The sequence below is a fragment of the Bombina bombina genome, chromosome 7 (assembly GCF_027579735.1).
Source record: "Bombina bombina isolate aBomBom1 chromosome 7, aBomBom1.pri, whole genome shotgun sequence".
Classification (NCBI taxonomy): domain Eukaryota; kingdom Metazoa; phylum Chordata; class Amphibia; order Anura; family Bombinatoridae; genus Bombina; species Bombina bombina.
Genome location: NC_069505.1, coordinates 147,532,108 through 147,559,620, shown reverse-complemented (window position 1 = coordinate 147,559,620; position 27,513 = coordinate 147,532,108). Strand labels below are relative to the sequence as shown.

General features: G+C 38.8%; 1 protein-coding gene across 1 annotated transcript in view; it reads right to left on the bottom strand.

Annotated features, from left to right (window-relative positions):
* Positions 1-2,287: 2,287 nt before the first annotated feature.
* Positions 2,288-27,513, bottom strand: part of SLC17A6 (solute carrier family 17 member 6) — a 148,442-nt gene continuing 123,216 nt past the window's right edge. Inside the window, exons 10-12 of the mRNA XM_053688903.1 lie at positions 10,568-10,678; positions 9,568-9,695; positions 2,288-2,623 (exon numbers count right to left, since the gene is read on the bottom strand). Coding sequence (XP_053544878.1) covers positions 2,288-2,623; positions 9,568-9,695; positions 10,568-10,678 — 575 coding nt within the window. The remainder of the gene's footprint in view (positions 2,624-9,567; positions 9,696-10,567; positions 10,679-27,513) is intronic.

Here is a 27,513-nt window from a genome sequence, read left to right as displayed (position 1 = left end):
TTCAAAAATCATAGTTTCCATGTTTTTTTTCTTGCTAATAAGATTTTATTACAAAACAATTTTATACTCACTGTGTTTGTGAAATATTATACTGTATTTAACATAAATTCAACCTGTGAATAATTATTTTGATTAATATTAATCAATAAAATTCTAGTTATACATACTAGTATCTCTTACCATAACAGTAATAGCAGCATCTACATAAGATTTTTTTATTATTATTTGGTTGATTTATGTGGATTATCTTTGTTTCTAGGACAAGGGACGCATTATACAAGATCAGTTTGCCTACATATGTACATATTTGTAGCCAATGGCCATTAACTTTATAAAAGGTAAACTAAATATGCACTTAGACTGTAAAATCATGTACAAATAGAGCTGAAATGACAGAAAATTGCAGTGATATATATATATATATATATATATATATATATATATACAGGTATACCCCGCTCATACAGCGGGTTAGGGACCGTAGCCCCGCTGTAAAGTGAAAACCGCCTTAAAGTGAAACAAGGCAGTTTTAGCTTTCTTTTCACTTGCCAGTGTGCTTAAAAACTTGAAAACATGTTTGAACTAACAAATATTAGGGGTACAATAGTGCTACGTTTAGTTTAACACTAGCACAGCACAGTATTCAATAAATACTTTACCTGTATAATAGTGACAATTACTTTAGTAAAATTTGCCAGACTATACTGAGACACAGATTGCACTGTAATGCTGTAAACAGAGTGAACTAAGCATAACAAAATGGTGCCAGTCACTTTTCTCGCAATCTCACGATGACTACAGCACTGTTTCAAAATCCTTGGAGGTTGAACTTCAGCTCCACAAAGCGCTGTATTAGCGAAGCGCTGTAAAGTGAAGCATACCTGTATATATAAATGTCTGTCAAACACCTACCAGTGTCATTAAATTCCTGTGATACTTTAGCACTTCTTAAGTAGGCTAGACATAAGAGCAGCATTGTTTGCAATTAGTTACTTCTTCAAAACACATCAGCAAGGGTTAAAAATGTTTTACTGTTTGATTACAATCTGTTAGCTCTTGCCAATGTGGAATGCTATCATCACTTTGAAAAATATATTTGACTGAAAAATCTCTTCCATGGGTTTGTTAAAAATATAAACTACAAAAACAGTTCAAGAACAAATTTATACTGGGATGAATTTGTGTTTAGACCCACTATACCCAGACCTAGGACAGCATATTAGAAGGGGCAGCGGATAATCTCATAGGACTTTGCATTTTCGTACTATGTGAAGTGTGGCAGTATATTAGAGTGGGCTTAGAATAAAATAAAACCCAAAATACACCCCTGAATTTATGGTATTTTTTAAATCAAATTATTTGTAGAGATGGCAAACTTTGGGCATATTCATTAAAAAATAAGATTCAACTTTGATTTTTGCAAAAATACTCTTCACTATCTATTTATCCAACATGTTTGATTATCATACTCCTGCAAGTCAATATTCAATTGTGATATATGAATCTTTCATTTGAGTATTTTAAAGCTAAATTCAAAGTTAAAATATTAACATTCAATATTTGAATGCTCTTATTCATTGTATAGAAACATTTGGTTGGAAGAACAAATGTCAAGGAGAACATTTGTTTTACCTTTCAAATGTCAAGATGCAAATATTTACAGTGCCCTAAATATTTGTTCACCGTCATACAATGTCATTCTTCTGTGTTCCTTAAAAGTACAGTAAAAATGTATTTTCATGATTCAGACTTATTCTGCTTCATTCTCTTGGTATTCTTTTTGGAAAAGCATTCCACTACTGGGAGCTAGCTGCTGATTGGTGGTTGCACATTTATGCTTCTTGCCATCAGCTCACCAGATGTGTTCAGCTAGCTCCCAGTAGTGCTTGCATGATCCTTCTGCAATGGATAACAAGAGCATGAAGCAAATTTAATAAAATAAGTAAATTGTATGCTGTATCGCAATCATGGTGGGTTTGAGGTTCCATTTGAGTAGAGCTTTTATAAAAGTGTTTGTGTGCTTTCTCTGATAATTGTGCTTTGACCCATTAGCTAACATACTGCTCATGAATTAAATTAAAAGTAAACTCATTTTTAATTATTCGGAAACTCCAATCCAGATGACAGATCTAACAGGTAATGAAGATGTCTCACAATGTGTCTTCAAAGCAAAATGTGCTCTTAGATGTATGTGTGCGTTACATGTTCACACCACATTTGTGCAAAAAAACCACAATGAACTTCATCACAGACACTACAAAAAATATCTAGCTATAGTTGGGCATTGTTAGGAATAATTTCCTTCTTCCTTATAATGATACGATTCTTGTCCTTCCTCCTGTACCAACTCCTCTCTCTTTTCCCAGCCATTTGGCCATCCGCTATTAACTTGCGTTGTGGCGCCATATGATTTTGCTGCACCGTAATTAATGTAATTTTGACTAATGTCCCCAGTTTCTTCAGCAAGCTCATCTTCATTGATAAAGCCACACTTCTCATCACTGGTCTGTTCAGGGTCTGCCCATGGTTGTTTCTCGCCAGATGCAAAAATACCATAGAATATAACTCCACCATAATGAACCAGAGCTGCTATCAGAAACACATATTGCCATTCTTCCCGTGACTGTAAAAGAAAGAGTATAGAGTAAGCCTTCAGCCCTGGATGTATTGTTCCAAACAGGAATCAATCATGACATTACAAATACATTTAAAAGACCATTAAATGGACACTGTACCCAAAATTTTTATTTTGTGATTCAGATTGAGCATGAAATTTTAAGCAACTTTTTAATTTACTCCTATTATCAAATTTTCTTCATTCTCTTGGTATCTTTATTTGAAATGCAAGAATGTAAGTTTAGATGCCGGCCCATTTTTGGTGAACAACCTGGGTTGTCCTTGCTGATTGGTGGATACATTTATCCACCAATAAAAAAGTGCTGTCCAGAGTACTGAAACCAAAAAAAAAGCTTAGATGCCTTCTTTTTCAAATAATGATAGCAAGAGAACGAAGAAAAGTTGATAATAGGAGTAAATTAGAAAGTTGCTTAAAATTGAATGCTCTTTCTGAATTACAAAAGAAAAAATTTGGGTTCAGTGTCCCTTTAAATTGATTGTTTCATTGCACCTGTATGTTTCTTTCCTGAATAGATCAGTGGGGGTTGTCATTATAAGCCAATAGCAATCAGTTATGCACAAACTTGTATGTCCTGATATCTTTGTATCATTAAACACACATAAGTGTGATTGCTGCTCCTCTGATTGAGTATACTGACCCATGAAGGATTTCATTTATTATTTGTTTAATTAAAGTAACATAAACCCCATTTTTTTTCTATCTTGATGTAGATAGAACATTCCATTTTAAACAACTTTTCAATTTACTTCTACTATCAAATGCTCTTCATTTTCTTGTTATCCTTTTTTTTTTTTTTTTAAAGCAGGGTTGTAAACTCAGGAGCGTGCACGTGTCTGCAGGACTATATGGCAGCAATTTTGTAACAATGTTATACAATAGCAAGAGCACTATATGGCAGCACTATTTCCTGGCATGTAGTGCTTCAGAAGTGTGCACACTACCTACCTGGGTATCTTTTCAACAAAGAATAACATGAGAACAAATCAAATTTGATACTAGAAGTAAGTTGGAAACTTTTTAAAAATTGTATGCTCTGTCTGAATAATTAAATAAACATTTTGGGTTTCATGTCCCTTTAAAGAAGGTACTAAACACACTGTCATGTCTCAGAGCAGAGCAATATCACACTCCTTGCCTGCCTCAGCTGAGATATTGGGCCAATTTACTAACGTGCGGATGGACAAGATTCGCTGTAGCGATCATGTACGCCACACATCGATAAATGCCAACAGCATACACTGTCCGAATTTATCATTGCACAAGCATTTCACTAGAAATGCTTGTGCAATGCCGCCCCCTGCAGATTCACGGTCAATCGACCGCTAGTAGGTGGTGTCAATCAACCCGATCAGGCTGATTGCTGTCCGCCACCTCAGAGGTGACGGACAAGTTAAGGAGCAGCGTTCTTAGGACCGTTGCTTCTTAACTTCTGTTTCAGGCAAGCCTGAAGGCTCATGCGGAAACAGATGTATTTGGCTGCATTCGGCCGTTAATAAATCGGCCCCATGGAATAAATAACCTGTTAGAAGAACATTTAAAATAATTCATGATTCAGACAGAGAGTGCAATTTTAACCCCTTAACGACCGACGACGTGCAGGGTACGTCCTCCAAAAAAATACACTTAATGACCGAGGACGTACCCTGCACGTCGTCGGTCTTGGAAAGCGGTGGTAGCGATCCTGATCGCTTCCAGCTGCTTTCCAGTTGTTGCAGTGATGCCTCGATATCGAGGCATCCTGCAATAACCCTCCTTGGCCAGAGTGGCTCTCTCTGCATTGGACATCGATGGCCGCAATCATTGGTGGGTGGGCGGCCATCAATGGCTCTTGTGATGCAGAGTGGGGGGCGGGATCGTGGGCAGGGTAACTGGTGGCACGCACGGGTGCATGCACGGGGCGGAGCGGGAGCGTGCACGTGGGCGTGAGCGGGTGGGAACCGCTACACTACAGAAAATGTGTTTGTGAAAAGTGGGGAAAGGGGGGCATTATAAAAAAATGAAATAAATTATCTGGCAGGGGGTGAGGGGTTTGTCTGTGGGGTGGGAGCTACACTACAGGGGGGAAAAAATTAAAAATAACATAAATTGTTAACTGGGTACTGGCAGACAGCTGCCAGTACCCAAGATGGCTCCCAGTAAGGCAGAGGGGGAAAGTTAGAAAGCTGTTTGGGGGGATCAGGGAGGTTGGGGGCTAAGGGTGGATCCTACACAACAGCATATGTAAATATGCTAAAAAATACAAAAAAATAAATAAAAGATACCTTTTATTTTAGTACCGGCAGACTTTCTGCCAGTACTTAAGATGGCGGGGACAATTGTGGGTTGAGGAAGGGAGGGATCAGGGGGTGTGATGTGTCAGGTGGGAGGCTGATCTCTACACTAAAGCTAAAATTAACCCTACAAGCTACCTACAAGCTACCTAATTAACCCCTTCACTGCTAGACATAATTCACATGTGATGCGCAGCAGCATTTAGCAGCCTTCTAATTATCAAAAAGCAATGCCAAAGCCATATATGTCTGCTATTTCTGAACAAAGGGGATCCCAGAGAAGCATTTACAACCATTTGTGCCATAATTGCACAAGCTGTTTGTAAATAATTTCAGTGAAAATCCTAAAGTTTGTGAAAAAGTTTGTTAAAGAGTGAACAATTTTTTTAATTTGATCACATTTGGCAGTGAAATGTTGGCATGAAATATACCAAAATGGGCCTAGATCAATACTTTGGGTTGTCTACTACACTACACTAAAGCTAAAATTAACCCTACAAGCTCCCTAATTAACCCCTTTACTGTTGGGCATAATACACATGTGGTGCGCAATGGCATTTAGCGGCCTTCCAATTACCAAAAAGCAATGCCAAAGCCATATATGTCTGCTATTTCTGAACAAAGGAGATCCCAGAGAAGCATTTACAACCATTAATGCCATAATTGTACAAGATGTTTGTAAATAATTTCAGTGAAAAATTTGTGAGAAATTTGTAAAAAAGTGATCGCATTTGGTGGTGAAATGGTGGCATGAAATATGCCAAAATGGGCCTAGATCAGTACTTTGGGATGTCTTCTAAAAAATATATATACATGTCAATGGATATTCAGAGATTCCTGACAGATATCAGTGTTCTAATGTAACTAGCGTTAATTTTGAAAAAAAAGTGGTTTGGAAATAGCAAAGTGCTACTTGTACTTATAGCCCTATAACTTCCAAAAAAAGCAAAGAACATGTAAACATTGGGTATTTCTAAACTCTGGACAAAATTTAGAAACTATTTAGCATGGGTGTTTTTTGGTGGTTGTAGATGTGTAACAGATTTTGGGGGTCAAAGTTAGAAAAAGTGTGTATTTTTCCATATTGCCCTCGTATTTTATATTTTTTTCTTATAGTAAATTATAAGATATGATGAAAATAATGGTAGAAAGTCCATTTAATGGCAAGAAAAACGGTATGTAATATGTGTGGGTACAGTAAATGAGTAAGAGGAAAATTACAGCTAAACACAAACACCGCAGAAATGTAAAAATAGCCCTGGTCCCAAATGGACAGAAAATGGAAAAGTGTTGTGGTCATTAAGGGGTTAAACAACTTTCCAAGCAAAATTGAAAATAAAAGTAAATTCAAAAGTTGCTTAAAATGTTATGCTTCAATCGACTAAGGTTTAAATTTGACTTCTAAAAAAAAAAAAGGATGTTCTTTCTCTGAAAGATGGATGTCTTTGTATTTGAAAATGAACACGTGTTTGTTCTGTGGTGTAAATGTCGACTAATACAGCTGTACGAGCTGTCCTAATCAACCAGTGAGCAAACTGTCCCTAGAAACTATTTATTTGCAAACATGCATTTCCTGTTAGTTCTATTTAAACAGCCTTTTGTGCAGAAACATTTTAACACATTGTAATTGTCTAAATTAATACTAAAATACAGGCAACAATGTGTCTTTGCCCTGCGGCAACTTTTTCAGAATATTTAGCAATTGCCTTAGACCACTGGTTTTCAAACCTTTCCCCAGGCCTCTCTAACAGGATATCTGAACTGGAGCACAGGTGAAATAATCAGTTGATTAGTAACCAGGGTTATTATACCTGCTCTCACCCAAGGTAATCCTGAAAACCTGGCCTGTTGGGGAGGCCTGAGGACAGGTTTTTAAAACCAGTGCCTTAGACACAAGTCCCAATGCTATTTTCATGGGCTTTGCTGGATGTACTTGGGGATGCCCATGAAATTGCTGTGTATGTGCATAAAATGGAGACCAGAAATAACAGGTACACAATGCAACATGAATGGTGCTGGGTGGGAGGAGGCCACAAAAGACCCTCAATCTCAGCTGCCTTAAAGAGACGGTTAACACCTTGTAATTCCAATACATTTCTGTTATCTTGCTATAGATTAATATATCAGCCAAGTCTTAATGTTTTTAAAACAAATTAACATCCTTTTTACTGCAATTCATTTTTAATAGCCAAACTCCAACCACCATTTGCCTTTTTTTGGAGGAGCCAATCTGGGCTTTAGTCTGCAGACAACAAAGCTAACCACTGTTTTAAAGTTAGTATAAAGTGAATTGTTTTTAAGTTGTTATCAGTTTATGTGATAGGGATATAACCTTGAGAAGTCAGCAGGTAATATTTCAAGGTCTGAGAGTTACAAATTTCTCTATTTTCAAAGCTAAATTACATGAAAAGCGAGCAAAATCAATCATGAAATTATATACAAAGTTGTTTTATTATGCATAACTAAACATTTTATATACATATCTATAGATATTTATCGTTATTTTAAGTGCTATAATCCCCCAAGACCTACAGTGCCATCTCAATGAAAAATCACCAAGTCAGCTATTCTCAACAGAGAAGTCAGTTGTAAAGTCAACACAGCCCATGTTCGTTCAAGTCAATTTTAGGATAAAATCAACCAACTACCATGATGAAGTAGCAAGTCAGCGGTAACCAAACTGCTAACTTGTATCAAACTTGAGACAAGGGTGCGATTTATGTAGCTGGGAATGCAGCTTTTTCTGCGCGAGCCTTCAGGCTCGCCTGAAACATAAGTTAAGAAGCACCGGTCTTAAGATCGCTGCTCCTTAACCTGTCCGCCATCTCTGAGGCAGCGGACAGCATTCATCCTGATCAGATACGATTGGGATGATTGACACCCCCTGCTAACGTCCGATTGGCCGCGAATGTGCAGGGGGCGACATTGCACAAGCATTTCACCAGAAATACTTGTGCAATGATAAATGCCGACTGCGTATGCTATTGGCATTTAGCGATGTCGGGCAGACATGATTTGCTACAGCGAATCATATCCGACCCCGCCATTTGCTAAATCTACCCCATGGACTAAATATTATAGAACACATATCTGAATTACCATATCTTAGATGGGTTAGAATAGCATAATAGTGAACAAGTTATTTCAAACATGATCATTGTTTTGGGGTTCATATTCGTATTAACCAAGTTCAGTTGATTAAGGGGGATTTCCTTTTTTATCTTTGCAGTCCAACAGTGTTTTTTCTTTTTTTTAAATCAGTGGGTGTTTACTAGCAAATACACTTAAAGGGATACTAAACCCATTTTTTTACTTTCATGGTTTAGATAGAGCATGCAATTTTAAGCAACTTTCTAATTTACTCCTATTATCAATTTTTCTTTGTTCTCTTGCTATCTTTATTTAAAAAGCAGGAATGTAAAGCTTAGAAGACGGCCCATTTTTGATTCAGCACCTGGGTTGCAGTTGCTGATTGGTGGCTAAATGTACCCACCATTGAGCAAGCGCTATCCAGGGTGCTGAAGAAAAAAATTGTGTTTAATATCCCTTTAAGGGAAAGCTTTAGAAGTGCTGGAAAAGCAAAAACTGTACATGTTCTGTTACATTGTTGTGTTAGGAAAAAAGTGATGTGAAATGATGACAAATCTGCCTCAGGGACCTAGATCTCAAATGTCATAAGACTAAGCAACTATTTCATCATATTTTAAAGAGATATATATAAACATGTTAGTAATAATTAAACGTTACCTCTGATTTAAAAAAAATAGCACACAGAAAGTTGTACTGTTTGGCTGCAGCCCCTATTGGCAATGAAGAGGATAGTCTCTCTTAAAAGCAGCACATCTGTGAAATAGTCCAATAAAGTGAAATTTAAAAATCCTTGCTTTTGTATAAAAACTGCACTTTTCACACACTCCCTTGAAAGGCTAGACTGTAAATCCTGTAATCTAGCTGGTGTAGGCAATTTGAAGCATTTTAAAGTAAACCTGGGTATCAGAATATGCTTTTTTCGATTCTCTAGGGAGCGAGGCACAAGCACTAATTTTACACAAATGCAAGAGGTATTTTTTAAATTTCCCTTTAATACTAGTAAGATACAATATTACACAGAATACTATAATAAATTCAGGTACACAAAATACATGTTTTACTTTTATAAATTAATTTGACATGTATAAAATGCACATATTTAACTAATAGATTAATTTGATACAGATTTAAAAACTATCATATTGTATTAATTTTTTTAAGCAAAAGCAAGGGTATGAAATATAACTGATAAATGAATATTTAAATATCTCAATCAAATTTTATATCTTTGTTTATTAAAGCTAATACATATTATTAATTATATATACGTCTTTCTTTTAATTATTTATGAAATATAACTTTCATTATTTCACGTCTTTAAATAAGAGATGGCTACTTCTAAAAAAAGGCCAGCTGCTAATCCTTTACAGGCTATGCTCATGCTGTTCTCTTTTATAGTTAATTAAAAATAAAAAATAAATCCCCACTGTACAATCAATTTTCTATTCATAGAATCTGTAGTCTATTTCTAAGCACATCCATTCCCCAGATTTGTTGAGAATACAGAATGGAAAAGAGTCAGAAATGTTCAAATAGCACAAAGTTAAAAAAAAATAATAATACTCATACCTTATGCTTAGTCATTGCTCCAACAATGATAGGACAAACCATTCCAGACAGAGTGCCAACACCATTAGAAATGCCCATCAAAATACTGGCATAACGAGGTGCAATATCCAGATGATTTACATTGAAGCCTGGCAAAAATCAGCATGGATATTTGTGTTGTGAATAAACATCAAGTAGAAACACTGAGAAACAAAGTAATGCACACATTCTGGAATTTAATATAATAATATAAAAATTTTTTATTGTTTGCTCTACAGGAAACTGTGCCCCCTACAACTTTTAAATGAATCACAGTTCCCATGCAAATTCAATCACGAATATGAAACTTCATATTTTTCTTTCATGATCCAGATAGAGTGTACAATTTTAAACAAACTTCCAATTTACTTTTTTCTTATTTGCTTTGTTTACTTGTATCCTTTGTTGAAAAAAAGCATACCTAGGTATGTGTAGGAAATGGGAGCAAGCTGCTCATTGGTGGCTGCACATAAATGCCTTAGTGGTTGGCGTACCAATGTGTTTAGCCAGTAATGCATTGCTGCTCCTTTGAGAAAGGATACAGAGAGAATGAAGTAAAATTGATAATATAAGTAAAATGAAAGATGTTTACAAATGTATGTTCTAACTGAATTATAAAAGAAACATTCTTTAAGTTAGTGCTGGCTATTTTGTGTGTTGCGTTTTATACACACACACACATATATACATACATACATACATACATATGCACTTGCACACATATAGATGGATGGATGGATAGATAGATGGATAGAGGGATGGATGGATAGATAGATAGATAGATAGATAGATAGATAGATAGATAGAGATGAATGGATGGATATATATATATATATACACACACACACACATATATATATATATATATACATACATGCACACATGAATACACACATATATATATATATATATATATATATATACTGTGTATATATATATATATATATATACACATAAAGAGTTAAAAGAATGTATTTATTACCAGAAATGGCAAATCCACTAAAGCCAACAGCAAGCACCAGAAATGATATTGCCACTCCTCTACTATGTGAATATCCGACAACAAGAAGAAGAGTTGCTTCCATACCGAACCCTGTGGGTAAAAACACAACCTATAGGTTAACACTTCTTGACAAAGAACTTTCACTGGCTTTCTGTATAAACAAATATGTTTATTCCTTATGTTAATTTGTTACAGCATGTCATTTTTACACTACTATCCCTAAGACTCTCTGGGTCAGATGAATTGCTAATACGGCTGACACAGGGGCGTATTATGGCCTAGGCCAACAAGGCCGGTGCCTAGGGCAGCAGATTTGGGATGGGCAGCACATCTGTCCTATCCTCTCTCTAAAAGCCAGCATACAGTACAGTGAGCAATAAAGTGCAGGCTTTTACAGAGAAGACAAGACACATGCGCTGATTAAGGTCGCTCATCACAGGCCAGCAGTTTTGCAGTGGAAGCGTTCTTGATGAGAAACTTAGATATGGAAAATAGACCTCAGCGCCTAATGATAACCTATGAGCCTGGAAGCGGGTGACTCCTAGCTGTTACCCAGTGTAAGAGACTAAATGTGAGAAAATCCCAGGCGCCTACCCTAAGGAGGCTAGGTTAAAGTGTCGAATATACCAGTGTGGTTATAAAATATATATGTTTTAATATATAGATGCAGATGGTTAAGAACAATGAGTACAAATTAAAACAAATTGAAACAAATTACAGGGCAGAATTCATGGATCCATGATAAAATACAGTGTGTTACAAATGGAATAGAAACACTGAAATAAAAACAATACACTGAAATAAAAACAATACACAATTATTTGCAATCTGGCAGCGGGGTACTTTCCAAACAATATTGGTGAAAATATAACAAGGCAAAAGGTCACAGTGAAAAAAAGTCTATGTAATCCGATTTCAAAATAATTGGGGAAAAAATAAAGTTTGTGAGATCCTGTTGCAAATAGTGTGATCCGGTGAGGATTGGAAATCTAAAACCAGTAATGGGAGTCTCAAAATTAATGATAGAAAACGTGTGTCAAAACAAATGTGTATCCAAACAACTGTCAAATTGGTGCAGATGTAACAAATATTAGTGTTGAAATGTCACAGCAAAACTGATGATGTATACAAAATGTGAAAAAATAAAAAAATAAAAAATTAAAAATTAAAAATAAAAATGTGAGTGCTCCAAAAGTCTTCAAACATGTATATCTTCAAAACAAATCTAAATGGTACTTGATAGTTGATATAAAAGCGATACAACAATAAAAAGGGAAAAAAGAGAAAACGATCCGCCCAGCAGCTGCACAGGAAGTAAATTGATGAGAATCTTGCCCGGGGATATGCTTCCAAGGTGAAGCTGGAGGAGAAGACCTTGTGCCGATATGCTGCCTCCCTTTATCAGCTGTGGTGGGTCTGCAAGCGCAGTGCTTATTGCAGGTCTTAGCAGCTGACATACTGGATGCGTCTGTGCACTGCTTAGATCAGCTTGTGATGTATAATCATAAACTTTCAGCGCTAATGTATGTTAGCTACTAATAGCTAGTTTCTCTGCATTCATGAACCCATGGAGTAAATAGGAAACGGACACTTAAAAAGTTTCATTACTTGAATAATGGTAATTAATGTATCTTGTTGCATGTGAAGGGCAGTGGTTGTTTCAAAGTGTATTATTCTTTCTCTCCCTTACTCTCTGCCTTCTTTTGTTTTCTCCCTCCCTTCCTCCCTCAACTCACTCCCTCCCTCCCCTCACTCCCTTCTTTCCCTCTCTCCCTTCTTTCTCTAAACTCCCTCCCTTGCTCCCTTCTTTCACTCCTTTATTTCCCTCACCACTTTTCTCTTCTCTCTCCGTCCCTGATTTCATTTCCCTCCCTTTTTTCCACTCCCCTTCTTTTCTCTCCCTTCTCTCAGGGATAAAATAGTATAAGATGCATGCAATTCAACCCACCGTTATGCAAGTGTTTTGCTAGCCCATTTTCTTTTTAATTGTTATTTAAAAACAAACAAAACAAAAACATTTTACACAATGACCCAAAAAAATATTAAGTGGAAAAAAGACCTAAAACCTTTGAGGGGGCAGCAGAATGTTGAGTGCCTGGGGCAGCAGAATGTTGAGTGCCTAGGGCAGCACAAAACATAAATATGCCACTGGGCTGACATGCACTCCATACTGCTTGTATTTTTATGCTGCGGTTAGTCAGTGGATATAATTTATCATGTTAGCACTAGTATGGCGCAAACTAAACTTGTCAAATAGTGCAGATGAGCAAAGTCTTTTCAGCACATTTTTTTCCCATAGCTAATAGATTTCTTTTAGGGCCTGGAATCAAGTGAAATTATTCCTGTTAGGTAACACAAACGTGCAAAGCTTCTCTAACATAATACTTGCACATAGATATAATACATATACAGATATTTCCACATACACCCTTGACCTCTTAATTCTCACCCCCCCCCCATCATATACAAATAGCCCTCAGTTTACACCGGGGTTAGGTTCCAGGAGGATGGTTGTAAATCGAAACCATTGTAAATTGCTCCTATTCTATGCATTTCAATCTGCAGTGATTAATAATCAGTTAGGCACCCTCCCCTCAAGCAGCTGGACAGGAAGATAATAGGGAAGTGGCTGCTAAATCTTGTTGCTCGATAGCTAATGTCTGCTCTGTGTACACAGATCAATTTCAGGCTGTTAAGTTGCATAACTTTGCTGCAAAACAAGGGGACAGCTCCACCTACTGGCTATTATAATTAGTGCATTGCTTTCCAAAGCTTTTCAATAGCAGTCACAGGACTGGAAAAAAAAGGTTGTTATTCTGAAACGGCACACATTGAACTGGCGTAAACCGAGGGCCACCTGTACCTTATACCTATATCCTTTTTCCAACACCTCAGGCATGTATTTTCATTAACCTTTTATTAGGTCTTAATTCAGCATCAGTTCATTCATTTCTAACTGTTAATAAAAGCTTTTCAAAGTATGGCACCCTTTACAAGGGTTTCTTCAGGGCTCTAACAAAGAGTTTAAATGTTTTATTTCTCCTACATTGGTGTGTCCGGTCCACGGCTTCATCCTTACTTGTGGGATATTCTCTTCCCCTACAGGAAATGGCAAAGAGAGCACACAGCAAGAGCTGTCCATATAGTCCCCCCTCTGGCTCCGCCCCCCAGTCATTCTCTTTGCCGCTCTGAACAAGTAGCATCTCCACGGGGATGGTAAAGAGTATGTGGTGTTAGTTGTAGTTTTATTTCTTCTATCAAGAGTTTATTATTTTAAAATAGTGCCGGTTTGTACTATTTACTCTACAACAGAAAGTGAAGAAGATTTCTGTTAAAAGAGGAGTATATTTTTAGCAACAGTAACTAAAATCCATTGCTGTTCCCATGCAGGACTGTTGACACCAGAGAACTTCAGTTGGGGGGAACAGTTTGCAGACTTTTCTGCTCCAGGTATGACTAGTCTCTTTTCTAACAAGACATGGTAATGCTAGAAGACTGTCATTTTCCCTCATGGGACCGGTAAGCCATTTTCTTAGACTCATAACAGAATGAAGGCTTATAAATGGGCTCTATACTGGTTGACACTATTGTGGGCTAAATCGATTGATTTATATAATATTTATATGATTTTTGGGGTGTTTTTGTGATTGAAACACTTTTGGGAACGTTTTTATTACGCCAGGCAGTTGGTTAGACAGCTAATCTAGTCAGGAAGGCCCCTTCACTCTGGTATGCAGAGGGAGGAGGCCTCATTTTCGCGCCTCAGTTGCGCAGTTACTTCTGAAAGCAGTGCATGCAGCTTCATGTGAGAAGGTCCTGTGGACATAAAAACGATTTCAAAAAGGCTTATTTCTGTGGTGAATAATCCCCAAGGAAGGTAAAGGCTGCAGCAAAGGCTGTGGCAGGGACTGTAGTGGGTTCAAACTGGTAAATTAAACAATTAGCTCCGGTTTGCTCATTTAAGGGGTTAGAGACTTGAAATTTGGTGTGCAATACTTTCAAGCATTAAGACACTAGGGTGCAAATTTTGTAAAGATCGGATATTTCCTTCATAGTTTTTCAAACATTCAGAAATAAAGTGTACTCTTTTTATTATTTAAAGAGACAGTAACGGTTTTGTTTAGAAACTATTTTATTGCATTAATAGCCTGCCAAAGTCTGTCTAACATGTCTATACCTTCAGATAGCATATGTTCTGTGTGTATAGAGGCCAAGGTGGTTCCCCCTTTAAATGTATGTTCAAATTGTGCCATGGCGTCCATACAAAGTAAGGACAGTACTGTCACATTTAATAAGGTTGCCCAAGATGATTCTTCAAATGAAGGTAGTGGGGATAGTTCATCATCCTCTCCTTCTGTGTCAACACCAGTTATGCCCGCGCAGGCGACACCTAGTACATCTAGCGCGCCAATGCTTGTTACTATGCAGCAATTAACTGCAGTAATGGATAATTCTATAGCAAATCTTTTATCCAAACTGCCAACTTTTCCCAGAAAGCGTGATTGCTCAGTTTTAAATACAGAGGATGAGCAAGTGGGCGCTGACGATAATTTACCTGTTATACCCTCAAACCAGTCTGAATTGGCAGTGAGGGAGGGTCTGTCTGAGGGAGAAATTTCTGATTCAGGAAAAGTTTCTCAGCAGGCAGAACCTGATATCGTGGCATTTAAATTTAAGTTAGAACATCTCTGCGCCCTGCTTAAGGAGGTGCTAACTACGCTTGATGATTGTGACTCTTTGGTGATTCCAGAGAAATTGTGCAAAATGAACAAATTCCTAGAGGTCCCTGTGCACGCTGATGCCTTTCCGATACCCAAGAGGGTGGCGGACATAGTGACCAAAGAGTGGGAGAAGCCAGGTATACCTTTTGCCCCACCTCCTATATTTAAGAAAATGTTCCCCATTGTCGACCCCAGAAGGGACGCATGGCAAACAGTCCCGAAGGTGGAGGGGGCAGTTTCTACATTGGCTAAGCGCACGACTATTCCAATTGAGGACAGTTGTGCTTTCAAAGATCCTATGGATAAAAAATTGGAAGGATTGCTTAAAAAGATATTTGTTCAGCAAGGTTTCCTTCTCCAACCAATTTTGTGCATTATTCCTGTCACCACGGCGGCGTATTTTTGGTTCGAGGAACTAGAAAATTCGCTCCATAAGGAGACTCCATATGAGGAAGTCATGGACAGTGTTCACGCACTAAAGTTGGCTAATTCTTTTATTTTAGATGCCGCTTTTCAATTAGCTAAATTAGCGGCAAAAAATTCAGGTTTTGCAATAGTGGCGCGCAGAGCGCTTTGGCTAAAATCTTGGTCAGCGGATGTGTCGTCCAAGACAAAACTGCTTAATATTCCTTTCAAAGGTAAGACCCTTTTCGGGCCAGAATTGAAGGAGATTATTTCAGACATCACTGGGGGAAAGGGCCATGCCCTCCCACAGGATAGGCCTTTCAAGGCTAAGAACAAATCTAATTTTCGTTCCTTTCGCAATTTCAGGAACGGACCATCTCCTAACTCTGCAGCCTCTAGACAAGAGGGTAACGCTTCCCAGCCTAAACCAGCGTGGAAACCAATGCAAGGCTGGAACAAGGGTAAACAGGCCAAGAAGCCTGCTGCTGCTACCAAGACAGCATGAAGGGGTAGCCCCCGATCTGGGACCGGATCTAGTAGGGGGCAGACTTTCTCTCTTTGCTCAGGCTTGGGCAAGAGATGTTCCGGATCCCTGGGCACTAGAAATAGTTTCTCAGGGGTATCTTCTAGAGTTCAAGGAACTTCCTCCAAGGGGAAGGTTCCACATGTCTCGCTTATCTTCAGACCAGATAAAGAGACAGGCATTCCTACATTGCGTAGGAGACCTATTAAAGATGGGAGTGATACACCCAGTTCCAACAGCGGAACAAGGCCTGGGTTTTTACTCAAACCTGTTCGTAGTTCCCAGAGGGAACTTTCAGGCCAATTCTGGATTTAAAAATTCTAAACAAATTCCTCAGAGTTCCATCATTCAAAATGGAAACCATTCGGACGATCTTACCAACAATCCAGGAGGGTCAATATATGACTACCGTGGACTTAAAGGATGCGTACCTGCATATTCCTATCCACAAAGATCATCATCAGTTTCTGAGGTTCGCCTTCCTGGACAAACATTACCAGTTCGTGGCCCTTCCATTCGGTCTAGCCACTGCTCCCAGAATTTTCACAAAGGTGCTAGGGTCCCTTCTAGCGGTTCTAAGACCGAGGGGCATTGCTGTAGCACCTTACCTAGACGACATCCTAATCCAAGCGTCGTCTCTTTCCAAAGCAAGGGCTCATACAGACATTGTTTTAGCCTTTCTCAGGTCTCACGGGTGGAAGGTGAACGTAGAAAAAAGTTCCCTGTCCCAGTCCACAAGGGTTCCTTTTCTAGGAACAATAATAGATTCTGTAGAAATGAAGATTTTTCTGACAGAGGTCAGAAAGTTAAAGCTTCTAAACGCTTGTCAAGTTCTTCAATCTATTCCTCAGCCTTCCATAGCTCAGTGCATGGAGGTAATAGGTTTAATGGTTGCAGCAATGGACGTGGTTCCTTTTGCTCGAATTCATCTAAGACCATTACAACTGTGCATGCTCAAACAGTGGAATGGGGATTATGCAGACTTGTCTCCCCAGATTCAAGTAGACCAGTTAACCAGAGACTCACTCCGTTGGTGGTTGACTCAAGATCACCTGTCTCAGGGAATGAGTTTCCGCAGACCAGAGTGGGTCATTGTCACGACCGACGCCAGTCTTTTAGGCTGGGGCACGGTCTGGGACTCCCTGAAAGCTCAGGGTCTATGGTCTCGGGAAGAGTCTCTTCTCCCGATAAACATTCTGGAACTGAGAGCGATATTCAATGCGCTCCTGGCTTGGCCTCAACTAGCGAAGGCCAGATTCCTAAGATTTCAGTCGGACAACATGACGACTGTAGCGTACATCAATCATCAGGGGGGAACAAAGAGTTCCTTGGCGATGAGAGAGGTATCCAAGATCATCAAATGGGCGGAGGATCACTCCTGCCATCTATCTGCAATTCACATTCCTGGAGTAGACAACTGGGAGGCACATTATTTGAGTCGTCAGACTTTCCATCCGGGGGTGGGAACTCCACCCGGAGGTCTTTGCCCAGTTAACTCAATTATGGGGCATTCCAGACATGGATCTGATGGCGTCTTGTCAGAACTCCAAGGTTCCTCGCTACGGGTCCAGATCCAGGGATCCCAAGGCGACACTAGTGGATGCATTGGTGGCGCCTTGGTTGTTCAACCTAGCTTATGTGTTTCCACCGTTTCCTCTCCTTCCCAGGCTTGTAGCCAGGATCAAACAGGAGAAGGCCTCAGTGATTCTGATAGCTCTCTGCGTGGCCACGCAGGACTTGGTATGCAGACCTGGTGAATATGTCATCGGCTCCACCATGGAAGCTACCTTTGAGACAGGATCTTCTAGTGCAAGGTCCATTTGAACATCCAAATCTAGTCTCTCTGCAACTGACTGCTTGGAAATTGAACGCTTGATTTAATCTAAGCGTGGGTTTTCAGATTCAGTTATAGATACTCTGGTCCAAGCCAGAAAACCTGTGACTAGGAAAATTTACCATAAGATATGGAAAAAATATATCTGTTGGTGCGAATCCAAGGGATTCTCTTGGAGTAAAATTAAAATTCCTAGGATACTTTCCTTTCTCCAAGAGGGTTTGGATAAAGGGTTGTCAGCGAGTTCTCTAAAAGGACAGATATCTGCTCTGTCTGTTTTGTTACACAAACGTCTGGCAGCAGTGCCAGATGTACAGGCATTTGTACAGGCCTTAGTCAGAATCAAGCCTGTCTACAGACCCATGACTCCTCCATGGAGTCTAAACTTAGTTCTTTCAGTTCTTCAAGGGGTTCCGTTTGAACCTTTACATTCCATAGATATTAAGTTACTATCTTGAAAAGTTCTGTTTTTGGTTGCTATTTCTTCTGCTAGAAGAGTTTCTGAATTGTCTGCTTTGCAGTGTACTTCACCCTATCTGGTATTCCAACAATTTAGATGTGGTCCATGCTTTAAAATTCTATTTAGAAGCAACAAAGGATTTCAGACAGACTTCATCCTTGTTTGTCGTTTATTCTGGTAAGAGGAGAGGGCAGAAAGCTACAGCTACCTCTCTTTCTTTTTGGCTGAAAAGCATCATCCGATTGGCTTATGAGACTGCCGGACGGCAGCCTCCTGAACGAATTACAGCTCACTCTACTAGAGCTGTGGCTTCCACATGGGCCTTCAAGAACGAGGCTTCTGTTGATCAGATCTGTAAGGCAGCGACTTGGTCTTCTCTGCATACTTTTGCCAAATTTTACAAATTCGATACTGGGAGAAAGGTTTTGCAAGCCGTGGTGCCTTCCGTTTAGGTAACCTGACTTGTTCCCTCCCTTCATCCGTGTCCTAAAGCTTTGGTATTGGTTCCCACAAGTAAGGATGAAGCCGTGGACCGGACACACCAATGTAGGAGAATTTATGCTTACCTGATAAATTTCTTTCTCCTACGGTGTGTCCGGTCCACGGCCCGCCCTGGCTTTTTAGTCAGGTTTAAAAAAATTTATTCCATACACTACAGTCACCACGGCACCCTATACAGGGAGTGCAGAATTATTAGGCAAGTTGTATTTTTGAGGATTAATTTTATTATTGAGCAACAACCATGTTCTCAATGAACCCAAAAAACTCATTATTATCAAAGCTGAATAGTTTTGGAAGTAGTTTTTAGTTTGTTTTTAGTTATAGCTATTTTAGGGGGATATCTGTGTGTGCAGGTGACTATTATTGTGCATAATTATTAGGCAACTTAACAAAAAACAAATATATACCCATTTCAATTATTTATTTTTACCAGTGAAACCAATATAACATCTCAACATTCACAAATATACATTTCTGACATTCAAAAACAAAACAAAAACAAATCAGTGACCAATATAGCCACCTTTCTTTGCAAGGACACTCAAAAGCCTGCCATCCATGGATTCTGTCAGTGTTTTGATCTGTTCACCATCAACATTGCGTGCAGCAGCAACCAGACACTGTTCAGAGAGGTGTACTGTTTTCCCTCCTTGTAAATCTCACATTTGATGATGGACCACAGGTTCTCAATGGGGTTCAGATCAGGTGAACAAGGAGGCCATGTCATTAGATTTTCTTCTTTTATACCCTTTCTTGCCAGCCACGCTGTGGAGTACTTGGACGCGTGTGATGGAGCATTGTCCTGCATGAAAATCATGTTTTTCTTGAAGGATGCAGACTTCTTCCTGTACCACTGCTTGAAGAAGGTGTCTTCCAGAAACTGGCAGTAGGACTGGGAGTTGAGCTTGACTCCATCCTCAACCCGAAAAGGCCCCACAAGCTCATCTTTGATGATACCAGCCCAAACCAGTACTCCACCTCCACCTTGCTGGCGTCTGAGTCGGACTGGAGCTCTCTGCCCTTTACCAATCCAGCCACGGGCCCATCCATCTGGCCCATCAAGACTCACTCTCATTTCATCAGTCCATAAAACCTTAGAAAAATCAGTCTTGAGATATTTCTTGGCCCAGTCTTGACGTTTCAGCTTGTGTGTCTTGTTCAGTGGTGGTCGTCTTTCAGCCTTTCTTACCTTGGCCATGTCTCTGAGTATTGCACACCTTGTGCTTTTGGGCACTCCAGTGATGTTGCAGCTCTGAAATATGGCCAAACTGGTGGCAAGTGGCATCTTGGCAGCTGCACGCTTGACTTTTTTCAGTTCATGGGCAGTTATTTTGCGCCTTGGTTTTTCCACATGCTTCTTGCGACCCTGTTGACTATTTTGAATTAAACGCTTGATTGTTCGATGATCACGCTTCAGAAGCTTTGCAATTTTAAGAGTGCTGCATCCCTCTGCAAGATATCTCACTATTTTTGACTTTTCTGAGCCTGTCAAGTCCTTCTTTTGACCCATTTTGTCAAAGGAAAGGAAGTTGCCTAATAATTATGCACACCTGATATAGGGTGTTGATGTCATTAGACCACACCCCTTCTCATTACAGAGATGCACATCACCTAATATGCTTAATTGGTAGTAGGCTTTCGAGCCTATACAGCTTGGAGTAAGACAACATGCATAAAGAGGATGATGTGGTCAAAATACTCATTTGCCTAATAATTCTGCACACAGTGTAGTTTCTCCTTTTTCTCCTAACCATCGGTCGAATGACTGGGGGGCGGAGCCAGAGGGGGGACTATATGGACAGCTCTTGCTGTGTGCTCTCTTTGCCATTTCCTGTAGGGGAAGAGAATATCCCACAAGTAAGGATGAAGCCGTGGACCGGACACACCGTAGGAGAAAGAAATTTATCAGGTAAGCATAAATTCTGTTTTTTCTTTTTAACAGAGAATTAAGTATATAATCACATTAGAAGGGAATGCATAAGATATTGATATATAAATGTCACAAGACTGTATACTTAGCACACTACTACTAAGGTTTTTAGCACTTAGCACACATTTCAGTATCACATTGATTTGTGGTATTTTCACAGATTGTATATAATATATTGCAATTGCATATCACACCTCTTATTATCCCTTATGGGAGCTGTCACAATAATACTGACTGATTGTACACTCAATGAAGCGCTAATATATAATAACACACACGCAATCTTTTTTTGCATTGTTTTTTAGGGATTCCTAGTTTCTATTTTCGATAGCGAGATTATACATATTATTTTGCACACTGGCCCTATCCAGTACTTAAGGGATCCAGGGTAGAGGTTTTTAATGACTGTATAGCTACTTAGGCTACAAGATCAGCTGTTAGCTCTTCAGGCTCTATGTAGTTAGGATGTCAGGAATTGTGGTTATGCTGTACCTTTAAGGAATTCAACCAATAGGATTCTTCCTCCTCTCATTTAAACACCTGCTCAGGTTACAAACGTTGCTTAGTATTTTGTTATTTTCACTAGTAACACTGAGCCTTGCTACAGCTGAACTACTGCCTTCTCTCTGCATTTGTTTAACCTCTTGGTCTTTTGTGTTTGCAAATAGGAACTACAGTCACTGGAATCAATTCCTTTTATTTAGGAACTTTCTGTTTGCACATTCCTGCACAGCCAGTGACTGCAACTAAATATTCATCTACCTTATCAAGACCCTCCAACTGCCTTCCTCCAGACTCACCATTGTCTACTTAACAAAGGTACTCTGCAGATGTACATATTTAATTTTACCTTATATTTCTTGTGAATTGCATAATATCAGTTTAAGCTCTCCACTCTGTCCTGTGACATCACAAGCTCTGCAAAGACTCATCTGTGCACACAGAACAGGAAGTCTCCTCCCCTCCAGATCAGATACCAACATTCAGAGACTCTAGTCACTGCTGTGAGCTTCACAAGAGATTCTGTGAGTACACAATGTTTCATTGAACCGACTTAGCATTTAAGAAACTGCTACTTAATTGTGGATTGCATAAAACATATAAGGTTGTCTAAACTGCTACTGAATTGTGGACTGCATAAAACATATAAGACTGTCTTACTTCTCATGCCTGATTAACTCACTCACTGCAGCTTTGCATAAAACATATAAGACTGTCTTACTTCTTTTGCCTGATTAACTCACTCACTGCAGCTTAACTGTTAAAGCAACTCTCAAGTATATTCTAAGGAAAATACAAAGTAATTCCAGCTTATTTTAGTTTTTCTTACTACTCAGTTAATTTATCTTTAAATTTCCATCATCTATAAATAATAGATTGAATGGATACCAAAGTTATATCTTGTTTGTACATTCTCCATACAAAATTAACCTTTGCAAACTAAATGACACTATACTACTTGGTTTCACTTTGAAGCTAGTGTTACCATATCAATTAGTGTTACATTCAAATATTTCTAAATCTTACATAATACTAAGCCAAATAAGGAGAAAAAAAATAATAATAATAAAAAAAAAAAAAGGAATAAGAATTTAGTGATTTATATTCAGCTAGTATGGATCCTGCTCAAATACCTCAATTCGTATATAATTTAAATCAAAAGGTGGATAAAATGGGACAAGCCATTTTAGATTTGCAACTTGAAACTCAGGTACTTAGAGAACTAATTAAAGATCTCAAAGATCAAAACACACCAAGTACTGAGCCACAAGTAAGCCTACCAGAACCTTTCACTGGTGATAGGAGGTTATACAGGCTATTCAAAAATGCATGCCATTTGTTATTTAACCTAAAACCCAAAACGTACCCTACAGACAGGGTCAGGGTTCTTTCAACAATTTCATTTCTTAGGTCAGAACCCAGGGTGTGGGCTGACCACTTATGTGAAACAAATGATCCTTTGCTGAATTCTTTCTCAGGATTTTTTTCTGCTATGGATGAGCTGTACAGGGATGCAGATATACAACTCACCGCTGAACAAAAAATGAGGAGTCTCAAGCAAGGAAAAAAAACAGTAGAAGACTACATCACCGAATTTAAATTATATGCATCAGATTCTGCCTGGAGTTCGGTTTCCCTAAGAAATCAGTTCAGACTGGGATTGTCTGACTCAGTTAAAGATGAACTTGCTCGAATAGAAATGCCAAGTACCTTAGAAGCACTTATGAAAGTGGCAACACAAATTGACCGAAGACTCAGGGAACGCAAGGCAGAACGCAGCTATTCTGAAACTACATCTAAGCCATCTTCATCTACTTACTCACACCAGAGACCTATAACTACAGAACAAGCAACACCCATGGAGATTGGAGTTATTAGAGGACCCCTTACCGCAGATGAAAGAATGAGACGTAAAACCAACCATCTCTGTATGTATTGTGGCAATTCCAACCATATGGTCACAGACTGCCCCATCTTACGCAAGAACAAAAAGAGTAAGTTTTTAACTATAAATAATACTAGTCATGTAGAAAAAACACTTTCTTATTGCAATTTATCTCTTACTCTGCAGTGGGACCTTAGAAGACTCACAACCAATGCCATAGTGGACTCCGGATCTTTTGGGAATTTCATAGATATCAGCACTGTTCAAAAAAATAAAATACCTACCGTATTAAAAAAAACTCCAGTCTCTCTCAAGGTTATTGATGGTTCTGATCTAAAAAATGGTCCAATCACACATAACACAATTCCAATATTAGTTACTATTGATGGGGCACATACAGAATATCTTACATTTGACATCATACCATCACCACATTTTCAGGTTGTTTTGGGTCTGTATTGGTTACAGTTACACAACCCTAGCATCAATTGGTCTAGTTTCTCAGTAAACTTTAATTCACCCTATTGTGAAAGCACTTGTTACCCACAGCCTGTAATACTTCAAGCAACTACTGAAGAAGTAAAAATACCTGAACCCTATCAAGATTTTGTTGAAGTATTCAGTAAGTCTGAGGCCGAATCATTACCCCCGCACCGGGTTTATGACTGCCCGATAGAACTAATCCCTGGAGCAACATTACCAGTTGGTCACTTATACCCATTAAGTCAACCGGAATTGGATCATTTAAAGCAATACCTACAGGACAACCTAAAGAAAGGTTTCATACGCCCCTCTTCCTCTCCTGCCGCAGCTGGTATGTTCTTCGTGACCAACAAAGACTCTACTCTCAGACCTATAATAGATTATAGGGAGCTCAACAAACGTACAGTAAAAAAACGGTACCCACTTCCATTGATACCGGAACTGATCGAACGCCTAACCAATGCATCCATTTTCACAAAGCTTGATTTAAGGGGGGCTTACAACCTAATCTGTATAAGGGAAGGCGACGAATGGCTCACTGCATTCAGAACGAGGTATGGCCTCTATGAATACCTAGCGATGCCATTCGGCCTTTGTAATGCCCCTGCAACCTTCCAACACTTCATAAACGACATATTCCGTGATTTACTAGATGTCTGTTTGGTTGTATATCTTGATGATATTCTAATTTATTCTAATAAATTATCAGATCAAATAAAACATGTACGTTGGGTGTTAGCTCGTTTAAAAATACATAAGTTATATGCAAAATTAGAGACGTGTTCTTTCCACAACACTTCCATTTCATTTCTAGGATACACCATTTCCTCAGCTGGCATTCAGATGCAGTCAGAAAAGGTCGAAGCAGTTAAACATTGGCCACAGCCTACTGATCGGAAATCTTTGCAAAGATTTCTTGGTTTCGCTAACTATTATCGAAAATTTATAAAGAATTTTTTGACGGTTGTAAAACCACTCACTCAACTCACTGGAACTACACATCCATTCCTACGGGAAGAGAAGCATACTCATGTTTTTGAAAATTTAAAAAGATTATTTACAGAAGCTCCCATACTAATGTTGCCAAATGTTGAACTACAATACATACTGGAGGTAGACTCTTCAGATTATGCTATAGGTGCTGTATTATCCCAACAAAAAGCTCCTAACGAACCTATGCACCCAATCTCTTTCTCTTCTAAGACCATGACATCAGCAGAAAGAAACTATGCAATTGGGGATAAAGAATTGCTAGCCATTCGTCGATCTTTGGAATTCTGGAGACACCTTCTTGAAGGTGCAAAGAAAACTTTCATAATCTACACTGACCATAAAAACCTACAATATCTCCAAAATAATAAAACCTTGTCAGCCAGACAGGTTAGATGGAGTCTTTATTTTGCTAGATTCGATTATTTCCAAATCATATATCGACCTGCTTGCAAAAATGGAAAAGCGGATGCACTTTCCCGTCAACTATCAATACCTCCAACATTTTCAAAACCCTAAAATATCATACCAACGGAAAGATTCATTGGCTTGACCTCAGATTTCATCTCGGATGTTAAGAAGTTTTCAAATACTCCACCCCCTGACTCCAAATTTGACTTGATCATCAAGGATGGAATATATTACTATAAAGATAGAATCTACTTACCTGAACCCCTCAGACTAGAAATAATCAAAGAACACCATGATACTCCATTATCTGGACACCCAGGAGAAACTCGTACATTACAGCTGTTAACTAGATTATACTGGTGGCCGAACATGAAAAGATCGATCTCTGAATACATAAAGGGCTGTATTACCTGTCAAACTTGTAAAACTGAAAAGAAAACACCGTATGGCTTATTAATGCCCATTCCAGTTTCAGACAGACCATGGAAACAAATTGGATTCAATTTCATCTTTGATTTACCTCCCTCTAAAACTCACACCACTATAATGGTAGTCGTTGATAGCTTCTCAAAAATGGCACATTTTATACCATTCCATAAGCTGCCAAGTTCAGCTGAAACTGCCACTCTCTTTATCGAACAAATAGTCAGGTTACATGGAGTACCATCCATTGTGATCTCAGATAGGGGTTCCAATTCACTTCCAGATTCTGGAAAAGCCTATGTCTTTCCCTTAGTATCAAACACCAATATACAACATCATTCCACCCTCAAGCTAACGGACAAGTAGAAAGAATAAATCAATGGTTGGATGAATACCTACGTTGTTTCTGTTCCTATCAACAACATAACTGGATAACATTTCTACCGTTTGCAGAATTTGCGTACAATAATCAAACTAATTCTTCAATTAAACTTACTCAGTTTTTCGCGAATTATGGATATCATCCTTCTTTCACTCAAGTTTCCTCTACTCCTTCAGATTCTCCCCTGGTGGATGAATTCAATAATTCACTACAGGATAATTTCAATTTTATTAAAGGCAATATTATAAAGGCACAAAATTCACAGAAGTACTTCTATGATTTAAGACGCCGGGAACCACCTCGTTATCAAATTGGAGACCAAGTTTGGTTATCAACCAAAAACTTAAGGATACAAGTACCCAGTAGGAAATTGACTCAAAAGTATTGTGGACCATTCACAATTGTGAAAGTTGTTAATCAGAATGCGGTTACACTTAAATTACCACCTTGTCTGAAAATACACGCTACTTTTCATGTTTCCCTTCTTAAGCCTTATACTCCAACGAGATCTAAAGCTCCTATACTCCCATCCTCACTCAGCATGCAAGACTCGGATGTGTATGAGGTTAAGGAACTCCTTGATTCACTTTATTCTAGAGGAATGTTACAATACCTTGTGAGGTGGAAGAATTATTCGGAAAAAGAAGATAATTGGGAGCCTGCTTCTAATATTTACGCACCTAGGTTGGTGGCACAATTTCACAGGAGATTTCCGGACCATCCCAGGCCTCAAGCTGAGGATCAGCTTGCTTGAGGGGGGAGTCATGTCAGGAATTGTGGTTATGCTGTACCGTTAAGGAATTCAACCAATAGGATTCTTCCTCCTCTTATTTAAACACCTGCTCAGGTTACAAACTTTGCTTAGTATTTTGTTATTTTCACTAGTTACACTGAGCCTTGCTACAGCTGAACTACGGCCTCTTGGTCTTTTGTGTTTGCAAATAGGAACTACAGTCACTGGAATCAATTCCTTTTATTTAGGAACTTTCTGTTTGCACATTCCTGCACAGCCATTGACTGCAACTAAATATTCATCTACCTTATCAACACCCTCCAACTGCCTTCCTCCAGACTCACCATTGTCTACTTAACAAAGGTACTCTGCAGATGTACATATTTAATTTTACCTTATATTTCTAGTGAATTGCATAATATCAGTTTAAGCTCTCAACTCTGTCCTGTGACATCACAAGCTCTGCAAAGACTCATCTGTGCACACAGAACAGGAAGTCTCCTCCCCTCCAGATCAGATACCAACATTCAGAGACTCTAGTCACTGCTGTGAGCTTCACAAGAGATTCTGTGAGTACACAATGTTTCATTGAACCGACTTAGCATTTAAGAAACTGCTACTTAATTGTGGATTGCATAAAACATATAAGGTTGTCTAAACTGCTACTGAATTGTGGACTGCATAAAACATATAATACTGTCTTACTTCTCATGCCTGATTAACTCACTCACTGCAGCTTTGCA